This window comes from Haliotis rubra, unplaced genomic scaffold (assembly GCF_003918875.1).
Source record: "Haliotis rubra isolate DU_JTF1 unplaced genomic scaffold, ASM391887v1 Scf701, whole genome shotgun sequence".
Classification (NCBI taxonomy): domain Eukaryota; kingdom Metazoa; phylum Mollusca; class Gastropoda; order Lepetellida; family Haliotidae; genus Haliotis; species Haliotis rubra.
In genome coordinates, this window is record NW_025767415.1 from 118536 (window position 1) to 139644 (window position 21109).

Here is a 21109-nt window from a genome sequence, read left to right on the forward strand (position 1 = left end):
CTTGTAAGGACACAACAGAAAGATTTGAGGATATACCTAAATAATTGCTAGGGCTTTATCCCCACTTTATCAGCTGAATATAGAGACATGCCAAAGTTATGTATGTATGCTAAAACCCAGAGGCTAACAGACTTTACCAATAGACCTGATATTCAGTGCCAAAACACTTCAGTTGCAGTACATTAGACACCTTGAGACTTTCAAGGGTACCGAGGATTATTTCTTCTACTTCATCAAGCCATTTCACCTTTTTGCCTGCCAATGGTCCAGGAGCACTGCTCTTCTCAATACTCATATAATAGCCATGAGGACAGGAGATGGTGTCTTTAGGCAGGCAGTAGATGTCACTGCCATTCGCTATTCCAACAACACAGGTGTCACAGCCTCCAAAACCCACAGTCTGCATGTTCCCAGAACATCTGGAAGAGAGATCCAAAGTTACACAGCTAATGTACACTGACACGATACCCAAACACTGTACGGTATCTGAGAGCAAGATACAGTACTGTATCTCAGACCCCAACACGGTACTGTATCTCTTACCCCAACACGGTACTGTATCTCTGACCCCAACACAGTACTGTATCACTGACCCAACACGGTACTGTATCTCTGACCCCAACACGGTACTGTATCACTGACCCAAAAACTGTACGGTATCCGAGAGCAAGATACTGTACTGTATCTCTGACCCCAACAATGTACTGTTTCTCTGACCTCAACACTGTACTGTATCTCAGGCCCCAACACAGTACTGTATCACTGACCCCAACACAGTACTGTATCCGAGAGCAAGATACTGTACTGTATCTCTCACCCCAACACGGTACTGTATCTCTGACCCCAACACGGTACTGTATCTCTGACCTCAACACTGTACTGTATCTCAGACCCCAACACGGTACTGTATCTCAGACCCCAACACGGTACTGTATCTCTGACCTCAACACTGTACTGTATCTCTGACCCCAACACGGTACTGTATCACTGACCAAAACACTGTACGGTATCCGAGAGCAAGATACTGTACTGTATCTCTTACCCCAACACGGTACTGTATCTCTGACCTCAACACTGTACTGTATCTCTGACCCCAACACGGTACTGTATCTCTGACTCCAACACGGTACTGTATCTCTGACCCAAACACTGTACTGTATCTCTGACCCCAACACGGTACTGTATCTCTTACCCCAACAAGGTACTGTATCTCTGACCCCAACACGGTACTGTATCTCTGACCCCAACACGGTACTGTATCTCTGACCCCAACACGGTACTGTATCTCAGACCCCAACACGGTACTGTATCTCTGACCCCAACACTGTACTGTATCTCTTACCCCAACACAGTACTGTATCTCAGACCCCAACACGGTACTGTATCACTGACCCAAACACTGTACGTATCCGAGAGCAAGATACAGTACTGTATCTCAGACCCAACTACTGTACTGTATCTCAGACCCAAACACTGTACTGTATCTCTGACCCCAACACTGTACTGTATGTCAGACCCCAACACGGTACCGATCACTGACCCCAACACTGTACTGTATCTCTGACCCCAAACACTGTACTGTATCTCTGACCCCAACACGGTACTGATCACTGACACCAACACTGTACTGTATCTCTGACCCCAACACGGTACTGTATCTCAGACCCCAACACTGTACTGTACCACTGACCCCAACACGGTACTGTATCTCAGATCCCAACACTGTACGGTATCACTGACCAAAACACTGTACTGTATCTCTGACCCCAAACACTGTACTGTATCTCAGACCCCAACACGGTACTGATCACTGACCCCAACACGGTACTGTATCTCTGACCCCAACACAGTACTGTTTCTCAGACCCCAACACTGTACTGTACCACTGACCCCAACACGGTACTGTATCTCAGATCCCAACACTGTACGGTATCACTGACCCCAACAATGTACTGTATCTCTGACCCCAACACTGTACTGTATCACTGACCCAAACACTGTACCATATCACTGACCCAAACACTGTACTGGATCTCTGACCCCAACACAGTACTGTATCTCAGACCCAAACACTGTACTGTATCTCTGACCTCAACACTGTACTGTATCACTGACCCCAACATTGTACTGTATCTCTGACCCCAACACGGTACTGTATCTCTGACCCCAACACAGTACTGTATCACTGACCCAAACACTGTACGGTATCTCTGACCCCAACACGGTACTGTATCTCAGACCCCAACACGGTACTGTATCTCTTACCCAAAAACACGGTACTGTATCTCTGACCCCAACACTGTACTGTATCACTGACCCCAACACTGTACTGTATCACTGACCCCAACACGGTACTGTATCTCAGACCCCAACACAGTACTGTATCACTGACCCCAACACTGTACTGTATCACTGACCCAAACACTGTACTGTATCACTGACCCCAACACGGTACTGAATCTCAGACCCCAACACAGTACTGTATCACTGACCCCAACACTGTACTGTATCACTGACCCAAACACTGTACTGTATCACTGACCCCAACACGGTACTGTATCTCAGACCCCAACAATGTACTGTATCTCAGACCCCAACACTGTACTGTTTCACTGACCCCAACCGGTACTGTATCTCAGACCCCAACACAGTACTGTATCACTGAGCCAAACACTGTACGTATCCGAGAGCAAGATACAGTACTGTATCTCTGACCCCAACACGGTACTGTATCACTGACCCAAACACTGTACTGTATCTCTGACCCCAACATGGTACTGCCTCTCTGACCCCAACACGGTACTGTATCACTGACCCAAAAACTGTACGGTATCTCTGACCCCAACACGGGTACACTTTACTGCATCTCTGACCCCAACACGGTACTGTATCACTGACCCAAACACTGTACTGTATCTCTGACCCCAACACGGTACTGTATCTCTTACCCAAACACGGTACTGTATCTCTTACCCAAACACGGTACTGTATCTCAGACCCCAACACGATACTGTATCACTGACTCAAACACTGTACGTATCCGAGAGCAAGATACAGTACTGTATCTCTGACCCCAACACGGTACTGTATCTCTGACCCCAACACGGTACTGTATCTCTGACCCCAACACGATACTGTATCTCTGACCCCAACACTGTACGGATCCGAGAGCAAGATACAGTACTGTATCTCAGACCCCAACACTGTACAGTATCTCTGACCCCAACACTGTACTGTACCTCTGACCCCAACACTGTATTGTATCACTGACCCCAACACGGTACTGTATCTCAGACCCCAACACGGTACTGTATCACTGACCCCAACACGGTACTGTATCTCAGACCCCAACACGGTACTGTATCACTGACCCAAACACTTAACTCTATCACTGACACTGTATTTTAGCACTGACAATGCTAATTCTACTATTTCTGTAATAGGCCTGTACATCTATTTGTCTTCCTCCAAAACGGGGAACTTAAACATAAGTAAATTACAAAACAAATGATGACATGTTAACTTTGTATCCTTTGAAATGTATAAATGTTTGATGATGCAGTGATAACTAACCTTTGTTCACAGTGAGGATGACACCTCTGGCAGATATTGTTCTCCCCAGGGTACATGTTTGGAGGACATTCATCCAGACACACATTCTTCTTGGATGTAATATCTTTTATTTCAACATCGATGACAGTAAAGTTACGACAGCTAGAGCATTCCCAGTTGTCCTACACACAACAAACAAACATATAATATGCTATTTTCGAAATTTCTTTGTATACAGACTTGTTTATAGTTAAGCCCATCCTAAACTTTGCAATTGTGAAAAGGGGAAAATGAAAGCACATATAGACAATACGCTAATTTAAAAATATTAAACACATTAACCACAAAATCAACTTTGAAAATACATCTTTAGCATACTAGTGTGACATCCAGATAGAATGTTATAAGGAAGCCTGTATGTCAACTTACCGGACCAGTACAACTGCCTGCACACTGGTTGTTGCATGGGCGACAGATCCCAATCTTGGAACCATTAGCTGGAGGCTCTTCATAGAAGTTGTAGATGTCTGCACAGGAGGCAACACACAACTTCTTGTTGGCCAGCATCTTGTTGCGACAGGAGACACACTTGTTGGCACCAACACCCCAACAGCCATGGCTAGAACACTCCTTGCTGCACACCTGGCCATCTTTGGCTGTAGGAGACACAACATTTCACATAGCATAATACAAGACACTACCGAGAATAACAGCAAATACAATAACTAAAATTGAATGGTTCACTGTTTTGGTATTTTGTGATACCCAACATAATTTCCCATGTAGAGAGCATACAAATTAACATATTGCCTACATTTGTTGTTTTTCTTCAATCAGATAATCAGGCATTACAGCCCTTCTAGAAGTATGAAAGCTCTGACACCTTTCTGTTCGTATCAGATGGATGCTTAGTTAAGTTCTATGTGTATATTTCTTCTCAGGTGATAACTTACTGCAGTTGATCTGAAGTCTGTTGCTCTTGACTTCAGCCACTTGTTTAGGATTGTGAAGGATTCCAGTCCAGTTGACCGAGTCTGCCAGACACAAGTCCTTGTTAGCCATGATCCAGATGTCGCCATTCTTCACGGACCTCAGTGAGGACAACTCCAGAGTTTTAAGTGGTGTCATCAGGATGCTGAGACTCTGCTTGCTACTGCAAGTCACCAATACAGAGAGACATGGATAACTGGAGGAACGATATACATCACCCATATTCTCAGAGACTCTGCTTGCTACTGCAAGTCACCAACACAGAAAGACGAGGATCAACAGGAGGAACGATATACATCACCCATATTCTCAGAGACTCTGCTTGCTACTGCAAGTCACCAACACAGAAAGACAAACACCGCTCTACTGAAGGGCTGAGGTATAGTTCTTTTATTTTGTGTTTTCATGTTTTTTACGTTGACTTACAACATTTGGGTTTCAGGGGAACCCAATATATATTTTCTAGGGCCCTTACAGGAATATCCTATAGGTATTAAACTGATATAGATGACTGTACTGTAAAGTTTAACAATTCCCTTTGTGACAGAAGTGGCTTACTTTGTTTCCCTGCCATGAATGACCTCCAGACTTGAAAGGAAAGAGAGGTCAGTGAAGTTTTTGTGATCTGTTTGTATCACAACATAGCCTGTGATTTCACGCACACTTTTCAGGACTTTCAAATCCTCAGGGTCCATTGGGGGAATGTCTCGATGTTCATCTCTGCAACAAACAGATGGTAAAATAAATTCTGTTATAAGGGTAATGCTATTTTTGAGGGCATTATCATTTGCAGAAGCCCGAGGTCTTCCATTAACTGCCCGACGAAGGAGGGCAGTTGATAAAGACTTCGGGCTTCTGCAAATGATAATGCCCTCAAAAATAGCATTACCAAGTATTATTGCTAAACTACATGGAATTTGTGTTGAAAAGAAAAAGGAAACAATGAAGGAATTTGACTGTAAGTTTACCCAAATCAACTTCTGACGGGTTGACTGCCCGAATGCAATTACGTCATCGAACAATTCAAGTGACATCACAACAGAAAGTGACGATATTCGACCTTGGCCTTTGACAAGACCATAGCCTGCAACATGTCAAGCTATGACAGTGTTCGGTTTTGGTCCATCAACAGTCTTAATAGTGCAATTGTTAAGGTTAGCACCAGCAAGAAAGCCAATATTACCGCTATTTAAAGCGGGAATTTGGGTTGCTTTGACTTGTTTGACCCAGAATATCTGCCAGTCGAAAGCCACTAATGTTGAACTATGACGTCACTTGACAACAGAACTGATAGTGGCCCGTCGTTAAGGTTGAGCGGTCCAATATCATTTGCAGCGGACCGCAAATTTCTGATAACGAGAGGGCCGTTTCATGATAATTCCATGTATTTTAGCTATAATAGATATTATTCTCCTTGACTCGGGGACTTGATAACAAGTCAAGACATTATATTGAGTCTAACCACTAATACACAAAATAATTACATGGCAGAAGTATTTCAGGTACAATAAAGGAGAAATGATTTTGCCTTACCCATCAAAGCTGTTCTTAAGAATCCGCAGATTGCCCTCTATAGTTGTGCAGCCTGTATAGTTGTTGATGCTGTGTGCATGAAGCCAGTCATTGTCCTCCACACCACTACACACTGTTTTCAAGGACAAATATTCTGAAGTTAATGCGCTTTTACACCACATGCTTAATTATTACCTTGAACAAAGTTTCATTTATTGTATACAAGCAGGATATTTAACACTGATAACAAAGTCTTAAATGATGTGGTTAAGCTGTACTGAATACGTTTTAAGACAGCATGTTATTATCCAGTGCATACATCAAAAACACTCAACAGTTCATGACAATCATCTATAGTCTGACTTACTCTTTGGACAAGGGCCATTGCAGGGCACACATGAGTTTCCCTCCGCAGTGGAGCCATCTGGACAGGACCGGACACATGCTCCAGAATCTTCCAGCAAATGTTCTAGGAACAAATGAACCAAGTCGTACTTTTATCTAAGACGGAATACACAACATGTACACTGGCGGTTATACTACATACTGGCACATGGATCACTATCTAAGCAGCAGGCCACAATCTTGTAATGAGGTATAGAACCCATGTACCCACATCAATATCTGGACCCGTGACATATACATGACAATATATCCACTTATCCATGGTCATAGTTATGCAGCAAGTTACTAATGTTCACATTTCACTGACTGTGCCTGCTACGGCACGTTTCGTACAGACATTTTATATGTCTGTTTGCTGCTGATAGCTATACCGTACCTGACACACACAGACAGTTACACTAATGTGTAAACCATGGCTTTACTGTACCTGACACACACAGACAGCTACACTAATGTGTAAACTGTACCTGACACACACAGACAGTTACACTAATGTGTAAACCATGGCTATACTGTACCTGACACACACAGACAGCTACACTAATGTGTAAACTGTACCTGACACACACAGACAGCTACACTAATGTGTAAACTGTACCTGACACACACAGACAGCTACACTAATGTGTAAACCATGGCTATACTGTACCTGACACACACAGACAGCTACACTAATGTGTAAACCATGGCTTTACTGTACCTGACACACACAGACAGCTACACTAATGTGTAAACCATGGCTATACTGTACCTGACACACACAGACAGCTACACTAATGTGTAAACCATGGCTTTACTGTACCTGACACACACAGACAGCTACACTAATGTGTAAACTGTACCTGACACACACAGACAGTTACACTAATGTGTAAACCATGGCTTTACTGTACCTGACACACACAGACAGCTACACTAATGTGTAAACTGTACCTGACACACACAGACAGTTACACTAATGTGTAAACCATGGCTTTACTGTACCTGACACACACAGACAGCTACACTAATGTGTAAACTGTACCTGACACACACAGACAGTTACACTAATGTGTAAACCATGGCTATACTGTACCTGACACACACAGATAGCTACACTAATGTGTAAACTGTACCTGACACACACAGACAGCTACACTAATGTGTAAACCATGGCTATACTGTACCTGACACACACAGACAGCTACACTAATGTGTAAACTGTACCTGACACACACAGACAGCTACACTAATGTGTAAACCATGGCTATACTGTACCTGACACACACAGATAGCTACACTAATGTGTAAACCATGGCTATACTGTACCTGACACACACAGATAGCTACACTAATGTGTAAACTGTACCTGACACACACAGACAGCTACACTAATGTGTAAACCATGGCTATACTGTACCTGACACACACAGACAGCTACACTAATGTGTAAACCATGGCTATACTGTACCTGACACACACAGACAGCTACACTAATGTGTAAACCATGGCTATAATGTACCTGACACACACAGATAGCTACACTAATGCTACACTAACTAATGTGTAAACCATGGCTATACTGTACCTGACACACACAGACAGCTACACTAATGTGTAAACTGTACCTGACACACACAGACAGTTACACTAATGTGTAAACTGTACCTGACACACACAGACAGCTACACTAATGTGTACACTGTACCTGACACACACAGATAGCTACACTAATGTGTAAACTGTACCTGACACACACAGACAGCTACACTAATGTGTAAACCATGGCTATACTGTACCTGACACACACAGATAGCTACACTAATGTGTAAACCATGGCTTTACTGTACCTGACACACACAGACAGCTACACTAATGTGTAAACTGTACCTGACACACACAGACAGTTACACTAATGTGTAAACCATGGCTATACTGTACCTGACACACACAGATAGCTACACTAATGTGTAAACTGTACCTGACACACACAGACAGCTACACTAATGTGTAAACTGTACCTGACACACACAGACAGTTACACTAATGTGTAAACCATGGCTATACTGTACCTGACACACACAGATAGCTACACTAATGTGTAAACTGTACCTGACACACACAGACAGCTACACTAATGTGTAAACCATGGCTATACTGTACCTGACACACACAGATAGCTACACTAATGTGTAAACCATGGCTATACTGTACCTGACACACACAGATAGCTACACTAATGTGTAAACTGTACCTGACACACACAGACAGCTACACTAATGTGTAAACCATGGCTATACTGTACCTGACACACACAGATAGCTACACTAATGTGTAAACCATGGCTATACTGTACCTGACACACACAGATAGCTACACTAATGTGTAAACCATGGCTATACTGTACCTGACACACACAGACAGCTACACTAATGTGTAAACCATGGCTATACTGTACCTGACACACACAGACAGCTACACTAATGTGTAAACCATGGCTATACTGTACCCGACACACACAGACAGCTACACTAATGTGTAAACCATGGCTATACTGTACCTGACACACACAGACAGCTACACTAATGTGTAAACCATGGCTATACTGTACCTGACACACACAGACAGCTACACTAATGTGTAAACCATGGCTATACTGTACCTGACACACACAGACAGCTACACTAATGTGTAAACTGTACCTGACACACACAGACAGCTACACTAATGTGTAAACCATGGCTATACTGTACCTGACACACACAGACAGCTACACTAATGTGTAAACCATGGCTATACTTGTACCTGACACACACACAGCTAGACTAATGCTAAACCAATGCTATACTGTACCTGACACACACAGACAGCTACACTAATGTGTAAACCATGGCTATACTGTACCTGACACACACAGATAGCTACACTAATGTGTAAACCATGGCTATACTGTACCTGACACACACAGACAGCTACACTAATGTGTAAACCATGGCTATACTGTACCTGACACACAGACAGCTACACTAATGTGTAAACCATGGCTATACTGTACCCTGACACACACAGACAGCATAGCTACACTAATGTGTAAACTGTACCTGACACACACAGACAGCTACACTAATGTGTAAACCATGGCTATACTGTACCTGACACACACAGACAGCTACACTAATGTGTAAACCATGGCTATACTGTACCTGACACACACAGACAGCTACACTAATGTGTAAACCATGGCCTAATTGTACAGCTGACTACACACAGACAGCTATACTAATGTGTAAACCATGGCTATACTGTACCTGACACACACAGACAGCTACACTAATGTGTAAACCATGGCTATACTGTACCTGACACACACAGACAGCTACACTAATGTGTAAACCATGGCTATACTGTACCTGACACACACAGACAGCTACACTAATGTGTAAACCATGGCTTTACTGTACCCTGACACACACAGACAGCTACACTAATGTGTAAACCATGGCTATACTGTACCTGACACACACAGACAGCTACACTAATGTGTAAACCATGGCTATACTGTACCTGACACACACAGACAGCTACACTAATGTGTAAACCATGGCTATACTGTACCTGACACACACAGACAGCTAGCTACTAATGTGTAAACCATGGCTATACTGTACCTGACATGATAGCTACACTAATGTGTAAACTGTACCTGATGACACACACAGACAGCTACACTAATGTGTAAACTGTACCTGACACACACAGACAGCTACACTAATGTGTAAACCATGGCTATACTGTACCTGACACACACAGATAGCTACACTAATGTGTAAACCATGGCTATACTGTACCTGACACACACAGATAGCTACACTAATGTGTAAACTGTACCTGACACACACAGAAAGCTACACTAATGTGTAAACTGTACCTGACACACACAGACAGCTACACTAATGTGTAAACTGTACCTGACACACACAGATAGCTACACTAATGTGTAAACCATGGCTATACTGTACCTGACACACACAGACAGCTACACTAATGTGTAAACTGTACCTGACACACACAGATAGCTACACTAATGTGTAAACCATGGCTATACTGTACCTGACACACACAGACAGCTACACTAATGTGTAAACTGTACCTGACACACACAGACAGCTACACTAATGTGTAAACTGTACCTGACACACACAGACAGCTACACTAATGTGTAAACCATGGCTATACTGTACCTGACACACACAGACAGCTTACACTAATGTGTAAACTGTACCTGACACACACAGACAGCTACACTAATGTGTAAACTGTACCTGACACACACAGACAGCTACACTAATGTGTAAACTGTACCTGACACACACAGACAGCTACACTAATGTGTAAACTGTACCTGACACACACAGACAGCTACACTAATGTGTAAACTGTACCTGACACACACAGACAGCTACACTAATGTGTAAACTGTACCTGACACACACAGACAGCTACACTAATGTGTAAACCATGGCTATACTGTACCTGACACACACAGACAGCTACACTAATGTGTAAACTGTACCTGACACACACAGAAAGCTACACTAATGTGTAAACCATGGCTATACTGTACCTGACACACACAGACAGCTACACTAATGTGTAAACTGTACCTGACACACACAGACAGCTACACTAATGTGTAAACCATGGCTATACTGTACCTGGACACTTGCTGACACACAAAGATCCATAGGTAAATCTGGCGTTGGGGTTCTTGACCAGCTTGAACAGATTGGGGTCATAGATGCGTTGTGGAGGGCAGTAAGGTTCACAGGCCCCGTCATTGTTAAAGTTGCGACAAGCCTGAATACAGTCACTCTTGTTAACAACATTGACATGTACAGAAAGATGAAGTCTTTATTACTGAGTGACTGCGAATGAGAGGCAATGTTTACTACAAAGTTGAATAATATGATGAAAATAGGATTAGATGCCTAAACAATAGCTGCAATCAAATACAGGTGGTATCATCTTGACACATGATGGCAATAATGATGTTGCTACAACGGCAGGCAGTCGGACCATCAGACTAACCAACTGCTACATCATATGACAGAGAAATCGTAATCTTCAAATACATATAACATCAAATGTTAGCAAAGTTAGCATGTGTGAAAATAAGGCCCCTGTTTTGAATAAAAGATAATAGGGCTGTGCAATATTACCAGTAAACCGGTATATACCGGTACAGTATCTCGTGATACAATTATCGCAACATGGTTCAGATTCTGCAATATATTGGGTCATCCAGAGTTAGCCCCCTTTGAATTATATGCCCTTGACTTCCATGGCAACAATATGTGCTCTAAAAGTGCCAAATATACTTGTTTCTGCTGGTTTCATGTAACATTTTACAAGCAGAAGTATCTTTATAAGTGGCTCCAAAAGAGCCGAATATTCTACCAAGTTTTGTGGGGTTTAACGGTTTCATATGTGATATGTTGGAGCAATTAAGTGGCCTCAAATGGGCCAATGTTTTATTTGGACTTATTAGTAGAACCTCTGGCTCTGAGTGACCATTTCACAGTTCATATTATTTTTGTTTGTTTCATAATGCGACATATGTTATCAATTTATCATAAGGACCTAAGTCTTATATATTTTGTAGGACTGTATAATGACATTCTAGTCAAGGATCTTAGTCATTGGAGGTCACATGAGTTTTTAAGCTCAAGTAGTTCACCGAAATCATGTTTTTTGTTTCATTTTGCAATAGTCCATGTTAACACATGTTTATATTCGGAGTTGAATTTGAATGAATCACTGACATACAGAAACAACAATTACATACTGCATTGAAGAGCATTCCGTTGAAGCAAACAACACTGACCATGAAAATCAAGTCATACTGTTACCGTTATCATTACGTTCTCAAACCTTTGTTGCAATACTTCAATTAAACATTCCACATTAAGGCTCTATATTATGTTATTTATCTGTAAACCATTGGCATACAGCCATACACAATGGGGACGGGGAGCCTGAAAGTATGGTGTAACAGCAACTAATATGATGATGTTGCACTCACAGAGCTATTATAAATTTAATATGTACGCACTTGGGCAGAATCCTTCCAGTCAATATATCACAATATGTATAGCAATATCTCTTAAGTTATTGCAATATATCACAATATGAAAATCAGGACAATATCCAGCCCTAAAAGATAATTGACTAAACACAATATCAAAGAATTTGTTCAAGTTTCTCCCACCAGGCAGTCTGTTTTCTTGGGTCCTGTACATGCCCCTGCACACTCCTTGTGACAGCACTGATTTTGTAGCTTCCCGAAACATCGGCCTTCACAGGATCCATGGCACTCCTCACCTGATGTCACTGCAAGCAGATCCATCACAGAGTTACCTCCCTTCCATCAACATGCCAGCCATAGTAATGAGCGAGTGACTTCAAGTAGTGAAAATGATTCTAAATATGCCAGTGTTTACACTGATAAGAAATCATATACTTACTGTATTATGAAATGAATAATGTAATATGACACATAAAAGAATACCAGGTGTGACTTCACTGTCATCTCTTATTTCCTGCTAATTACATTTATGCATTATTTCACAAAATCAAATAGTATGAATTTACACAAAGCTTAAAACTCTTTTGCGACTTTTAAGTCAATGGTAGAGACATAATACTTACGTTGTTGGCACATGTTTTTTCTAGAACCCCAGCAATGGCGCTGTCCAGTTGACGGCTGGTAGCAGGATTCATCACATTCGTTGCCTGCAAGATAATAACACCCTCACATCATCACCTGATACAAGGACCTACAGGGAGTAGATGTGTTGCATTATTACACCCTCACATCATCACCTGATACAAGGACCTACAGGGAGTGGATATGCTACATTATTACATCCTCATATCATCACCTGACACAAGGACCTACAGGGAGTGGATATGCTACATTATTACACCCCCATATCATCACCTGACACAAGGACCTACATGGAGTGGATATGCTACATTATTACACCCTCATATCATCACCTGACACAAGGACCTACATGGAGTGGATATGCTACATTATTACACCCTCATATCATCACCTGTCACAAGGACCTACAGGGAGTGGACATGTCACACTATTACACAGTCACGTCATCACCTGATAAGAGGACCTACAGGGAGTGGATATGCTACATTATTACACAGTCACATCATCACCTGATACAAGGACCTACATGGAGTGGATATGTCACACTATTACACAGTCACATCATCACCTGATACAAGGACCTACAGGGAGTGGATATGTCACACTATTACACAGTCACGTCATCACCTGATACAAGGACCTACAGGGAGTGGATATGCTACATTATTACACAGTCACATCATCACCTGATACAAGGACCTACATGGAGTGGATATGTCACACTATTACACAGTCACATCATCACCTGATACAAGGACCTACAGGGAGTGGATATGTCACACTATTACACAGTCACGTCATCACCTGATACAAGGACCTACAGGGAGCGGATATGTCACACTATTACACAGTCACGCCATCACCTGATACAAGGACCTACAGGAGCTGGATATGTCACACTATTACACAGTCACGCCATCACCTGATACAAGGACCTACAGGGAGCGGATATGTCACACTATTACACAGTCACGTCATCACCTGATACAAGGACCTACAGGGAGTGGATATGCTACATTATTACACAGTCACATCATCACCTGATACAAGGACCTACAGGGAGTGGATATGTCACACTATTACACAGTCACATCATCACCTGATACAAGGACCTACAGGGAGTGGATATGTCACACTCTTACACAGTCACATCATCACCTGATACAAGGACCTACAGGGAGTGGATATGTCACACTATTACACAGTCACGCCATCACCTGATACAAGGACCTACAGGGAGCGGATATATGTCACACTATTACACAGTCACGTCATCACCTGATACAAGGACCTACAGGGAGTGGATATGTCACACTATTACACAGTCACGTCATCACCTGATACAAGGACCTACAGGGAGTGGATATGTCACACTATTACACAGTCACGTCATCACCTGATACAAGGACCTACAGGGAGTGGATATGCTACATTATTACACAGTCACATCATCACCTGATACAAGGATCTACAGGGAGCTGATATGTCACATTATTACACAGTCACGTCATCACCTGATACAAGGACCTACAGGGAGTGGAATTGACATATTACTACCGTGTCCACATTTATGTTATCGTATGCCTTTTTTGAAAATTCCTTAGAGTCAGTTCAAATAAATTAATAACATCATTACTAGCCTAGCTTTGGTTAAAGCTGGCACCCTTAACCTAAATCACTGAATCACTGGGAATGTCTCTCAGAAGTATAATATCACAGAAAGAGATTTGACAAATAAGTTATTGAATTGTACACAGCATGCTTTTACAACATTGTGCACATCAAAATGTTTAAGCAGATGTATTATGACACACAAAGTATCCGTAAGTTACTGATAGCTCACCTACAGCTTGGGGATAATAACCATAACTTGTGGCCATAGTCCATTAAAATCATAGCTAACACATTCTTTATACCTACAATGTTGAACATCGTGATGTTTTCATGTTGCTAAAGCCTCCATGTCAAGCGAGTCGAACATTCAGTGCTGAACAGTCAGTGCGAGATACTGTAGCTGTCATGTCCCGCTGTTCCTTCAACACACAGTCACCAAGAGCCCCACTAGGCATACAACGCCATGTTTACTATCGTCTTGTATGTTAAGCGAGGAAGTCGGGTTATTTCTTGTTCAATATTCCAGATCATCAGGGCTGCAAGTCATTATCTTCTTAACACTCTTATCCTCTCAACATTAGATTTCTAAACCAGATATTAAGTCCGCATGCTTTTTTCCTTAGAAAATCTCTGAACATCATTAATAAGGGCCCTGAGCAATAACGAGAGTTGGAAACAAACCAGCATGTCTTGAAATTTTGCAATTATCTTTATACATGATAAAACTTTTTTCACTTTCCCCAAGCAAAAAAAATTGATAACACATTTTTTTTGGTTAAATTGTTGGACACCAAGAAATGACAAAGCTAGAACCGTGAACATGTGTCATGCTAATGCATTTGACAAAGATAAATAATATTCTACTCCTATCTGTACATTTAAGGATAGGTGAGACAGGACAGGAGGGATGGCTGGACAATACTGGAGGGATGGGTGAGACAGTACTGGAGGGATGGCTGGACAATATTGGCGGGATGGGTGAGACAGTACTGGAGGGATGGGTGAGACAGTACAGGAGGGATGGGTGAGACAGGACAGGAGGGATGGGTGAGACAGGACTGGAGGGATGGGTGGACAGTACTGGAGGGATGGGTGAGACAGTACTGGAGGGATGGGTGGACAATACTGGCGGGATGGGTGAGACAGTGTTGGAGGGATGGGTGAGACAGGACAGGAGGGATGGGTGAGACAGGACAGGAGGGATGGGTGGACAATACTGGAGGGATGGGTGAGACAGTACTGGAGGGATGGGTGAGACAGGACAGGAGGGATGGGTGAGACAGTACTGGAGGGATGGGTGAGACAGGACAGAAGGGATGGGTGAGACAGTACTGGAGGGATGTGTGGACAGTACTGGAGGGATGGGTGAGACAGGAGAGCAGGGATAGGTGAGACAGGACAGGAGGGATGGGTGAGACAGGACAGGAGGGATGGGTGAGACAGGACAGGAGGGATGGGTGAGACAGGACAGGGGGGATGGGTGAGACAATACAGGAGGGATGGGTGAGACAATACTGGATCGATGGGTGAGACAGGACTGGAGGGATGGGTGAGACAGGACAGGAGGGATAGGTGAGACAGGACAGGAGGGATTGGTGAGACAATACTGGAGGGATGAGTGGACAGTACTGGATCGATGGGTGAGACAGGACTGGACGGATAGGTGAGACAGGACAGGAGGGATGGGTGAGACAGGACAGGAGGGATGGGTGGACAGTACTGGAGGGATGGGTGAGACAGTACTGGAGGGATGGGTGAGACAGTACTGGAGGGATTGGTGGACAGTACTGGAGGGATGGGTGGACAGTACTGGAGGAATTGGTGAGACTACTCGAGGGATGGGTGAGACAGTACTGGAGGGATGGGTGGACAGTACTGGAGGGATGGGTGAGACAGTACTGGAGGGATGGGTGGACAGTACTGGAGGGATGGGTGAGACAGTACTGGAGGGATGGGTGGACAGTACTGGGAATGAAAGTCATAAGGAGTGGAAAAATACAACTTTTTGTGTTGTTCTGTATGTTCAGCACAACCATGTGTGAAAGGTCAGTGCGGCTTAGGTTTGCTGTAGCAGTGAAACCTGTAATATTAGAGCAGCCCTAGGAAGACACTAGGTCGGACACACTTTAATGAAATGGGTTTACCCACACTTAGCAATATTACAGAGATGGATCAACTGGTTAGATAAGCCACAGATCATCTGTGTGGACACATTTAACATCAAGGCTAGTTACGCCACAGATCATCTGTGTGGACACATGTAAGACCAAGGCTAGATATGCCACAGATCTACAGTGTCATGGACACATTTAAGATCAAGGCTAGATATGCCACAGATCTACAGTGTCATGGACACATTTAATATCAAAGCTAGATATGCCACTGATCATCTGTGTGATGGACACATTTAAGATCAAGGCTAGATAAGCCACAGATCATCTGTGTGATGGACACATTTAATATCAAGGCTAGACATGCCACAGATCTACAGTGTCATGGACACATTTAAGATCAAGGCTAGATATGCCACAGATCTACAGTGTCATGGACACATTTAAGATCAAGGCTAGATATGCCACAGATCTACAGTGTCATGGACACATTTAAGATCAAGGCTAGATATGCCACAGATCTACAGTGTCATGGACACATTTAAGATCAAGGCTAGATAAGCCACAGATCATCTGTGTGATGGACACATTTAATATCAAGGCTAGACATGTCATGGATCTACAGTGTCATGATCACAGGCTAGATATATGGACACATTTAAGATCAAGGCTAGATATGCCACAGATCTACAGTGTCATGGACACATTTAAGATCAAGGCTAGATATGCCACAGATCTACAGTGTCATGGACACATTTAAGATCAAGGCTAGATATGCCACAGATCTACAGTGTCATGGACACATTTAAGATCAAGGCTAGATATGCCACAGATCTACTGTGTGATGGTTACATTTAAGATCAAGGCTAGATATGCCACAGATCAAGGCTAGATATGCCACAGATCTACGGTGTGATGGACACAGTTAAGATCAAGGCTAGATATGCCACAGATCTACAGTGTGATGGACACATTTAATATCAAGGCTAGATATGCCACAGATCATCTGTGTGGACACATTTAACATCAAGGCTAGTTACGCCACAGATCATCTGTGTGGACACATTTAAGACCAAGGCTAGATATGCCACAGATCATCTGTGTGATGGACACATTTAATATCAAGGCTAGATATGCCACAGATCTACAGTGTGATGGACACATTTAAGATCAAGGCTAGATATGCCACTGATCATCTGTGTGATGGACACATTTAAGATCAAGGCTAGATATGCCACAGATCATCTGTGTGGACACATTTAATATGAAGGTGAGCGGCAACCGATCAACTGACTGACTGACCCTGTTCCCTGACTTTCACGAAGACCAAAAGGATCGTTTGGAGGATAATATTACAACTGCTGATCTTATCCAAATAAGATAATAAACAAAAATACTGCAACTGATACAGAATTGTGTTGTCTCATTTTTTATCATATTTTTGAATACCGAAGTATGTCTAATCTGTGTGAATGAACAAAGAAGTCTAGAGTTTACAGGTGAGAGACTTTGGATTTTGTTAATCAAATTTTCTCACTTTAATTATGCAAAAATATAATTAAACAAAATTGGAAGCATATGATAAATAGACCATCTTATGCTACCATTTGTCACATCACTCAATGACAGATACATCCTATTTTACAAGACACATGAAATAACCTCGATCTACATCTGTTGCAGAGATCCTGGGGGAGGTGTTGACGAGGATCTGGTGTTCCTTCATTTGAATGTAGAGTAATGTATGTAATCACCACACACAAGTCTGCATTTCATCCAGGCTGGAGCTATCCTAATGGATGACATTAGCTGGACACGGTGTTCATAAAGTATAATCATCTGTTGGAATACTGAACAGGTGTGTCAAGCACATTATACTTAACATCTTATTATCAACTCACTACACAATCGTATCATTAACTTATTTCACAATTTCTTGGGCTAATCATTTTGAAATTAATGAGTTTGTGATCTATATTAATAATATCTGCAGGCTGGTACAAGCAGGCCAATGATATGAGTTACCTGGAGTAAAAAGACTGTCCCATTGGAACCATATCTAGAAATGATGTTTTCTTGTGTGCTAAGACTGTCGGAGGGATATCCCTTTGTTCAAGACATTCCTCATTGTACTGAAGGCAAGGCAAGTAAGGTGATAGTGCCAGAAGCCTCAATCAGGAAATAATGGCAATGTGTCATTCAAACCAACTCGAAATGAAGTTATGATGAGGTCCACAGTACATATCTTAACAGAATGGAGAAATGATACACTGGCCTTAGGTTACATTTAGCTGCCTGTGTTGACTGGTGGCATCTGGCAGCAACATTTCCGTGTGTCTGCAGACTCAACCTGTCAGACACATATAACACCATCTGTCCCACACAAAACTACATGTCCCCTAGTTGTGAGTGTCTGCAGACTCAACCTGTCAGACACAAACAACACCATCTGTCCCACACAAAACTACATGTCCCCTAGTTGTGAGTGTCTGCAGACTCAACCTGTCAGACACAAACAACACCATCTGTCCCACACAAAACTACATGTCCCCTAGTTGTGAGTGTCTGCAGACTCAACCTGTCAGACACAAACAACACCATCTGTCCCACACAAAACTACATGTCCCCTAGTTGTGAGTGTCTGCAGACTCAACCTGTCAGACACAAACAACACCATCTGTCCCACACAAAACTACATGTCCCCTAGTTGTGAGTAAGGATGGCAGTGTGGTCTACATACCCATACAGATAAAACAATGATGACTCCCAGCTCCTAGGAGACTAAACACTTGATCACCTGCCAGATATTTCAGACTGACTGTTTGTAGCACCTGTATTGGACATATACTACCCATTAAAAGTTTAGACTCACTTAAAGCATTCACTATATGTTATGTATATATATATGGTTATATCAAAGATAAATATCTCAACTAATTTGGGGGAACCAACTTCAAACCTTACGCAGATAAACTGCACGAGGATCATGCATCAAATTGCTGAAATGCATGTGCAAATATCGTGCATGTGAACAGCTGCGTTTTGGTGTAAAGTTTTGTTAAGAATTCGCCAATTTTCACTGAGTTTCATAATTTATTGAACTCATGACAAATAATCTTTCCAACGTTACGAATATGTCTTATAATACATCAGCTCATGTGTTAACAGTACCTTTAAACAGTGTGGAAAATTTTGCAAAATGTAGTTTTGGACCAGTTGACAGAAGTTAGTGGCTACATTTACACTAGTGAGTCTAAACTTTTGATGCATGGTATATATTTCTCACTTTAAAAATGAATCATCTCATAACATCTGAAACTGAAAATGTATGTTCATGCATCAAAACGATATTTTGGCGAACATAGTTTTCAACATCATTTGTTTATGGGTAAGAGAAAAGTTAGGGAAAAACTTCCTCAGTAACCTGTCGACCTCAAAGAGGGTCAGTCAGGAATAATCAGGAGATACTTGTGTCTCCCATAGCTTGCCTCTCCATCATCTTGGAGCCAGTCAATCAAGTCCTTCTTATCATCATATTTATCATTTCTATCCAGCAGTGGAACTGTTTCAATCCAACCCTGACAGAAGAGGCTAACTTGATCATCATTCATCAACTACACTGTCTTCAATTCACCAGGAAATATACCAGCCAATATAAAGCCCAATATGACCGTAGCTCCTCCATGCCCCCTTACTTCCGCAGGTCAATAAGAAATGAGAGTCACTATCGTGGCTGTCAGTCCAAGACAGTCCACATCTCTACAATCTTTCAATAATGCCTCTCACATAAACACTGTCAAGATCTACACAAAATATTGATAGGTATAAAAAAAGACTTTTCAATCCAATTCTTGCACACCAAGTGTGAATGTATGATGTCAGTTTCATGGATGTGCGATTATGAAGCTTCAACATGATGAGCTGCAGTCAATCATTCATGATGATGCCAATTCCATCCCATGTATTCTAGTTGAGTGAATTCATGTGAGAAGGCATGGATTACTCCACCTTTGGGGCATAATTTGCAAAGGGATGCTTGTAGGGTAATTTATGAATGGAATCTAACTTGGCTTGAGGCTGCCCAGTCGGAATTTAGTCTTGCACATTTTGATATGACGTGTATCAATCACAGGCATCGTCCACTCAAGTGTCAAGTTAGATTCAGTCGTCTATTTGACTACTCAAAAGCTCCCACGTCACCTCTGGACTGAGGATGTTG

General features: G+C 42.4%; 1 protein-coding gene across 2 annotated transcripts in view; it reads right to left on the reverse strand.

Annotated features, from left to right (window-relative positions):
- LOC124258906 (epidermal growth factor receptor-like) overlaps nt 1-21109 on the reverse strand; it is a 217248-nt gene that overhangs the window by 26009 nt on the left and 170130 nt on the right. For both annotated transcript variants that reach the window (XM_046692970.1, XM_046692971.1), the window contains exons 4-13: nt 13147-13230; nt 12707-12828; nt 11154-11295; nt 6422-6523; nt 6076-6187; nt 5101-5262; nt 4506-4705; nt 3982-4208; nt 3574-3734; nt 248-419 (exon numbers count right to left, since the gene is read on the reverse strand). In XM_046692970.1, coding sequence (XP_046548926.1) covers nt 248-419; nt 3574-3734; nt 3982-4208; nt 4506-4705; nt 5101-5262; nt 6076-6187; nt 6422-6523; nt 11154-11295; nt 12707-12828; nt 13147-13230 — 1484 coding nt within the window. The remainder of the gene's footprint in view (nt 1-247; nt 420-3573; nt 3735-3981; nt 4209-4505; nt 4706-5100; nt 5263-6075; nt 6188-6421; nt 6524-11153; nt 11296-12706; nt 12829-13146; nt 13231-21109) is intronic.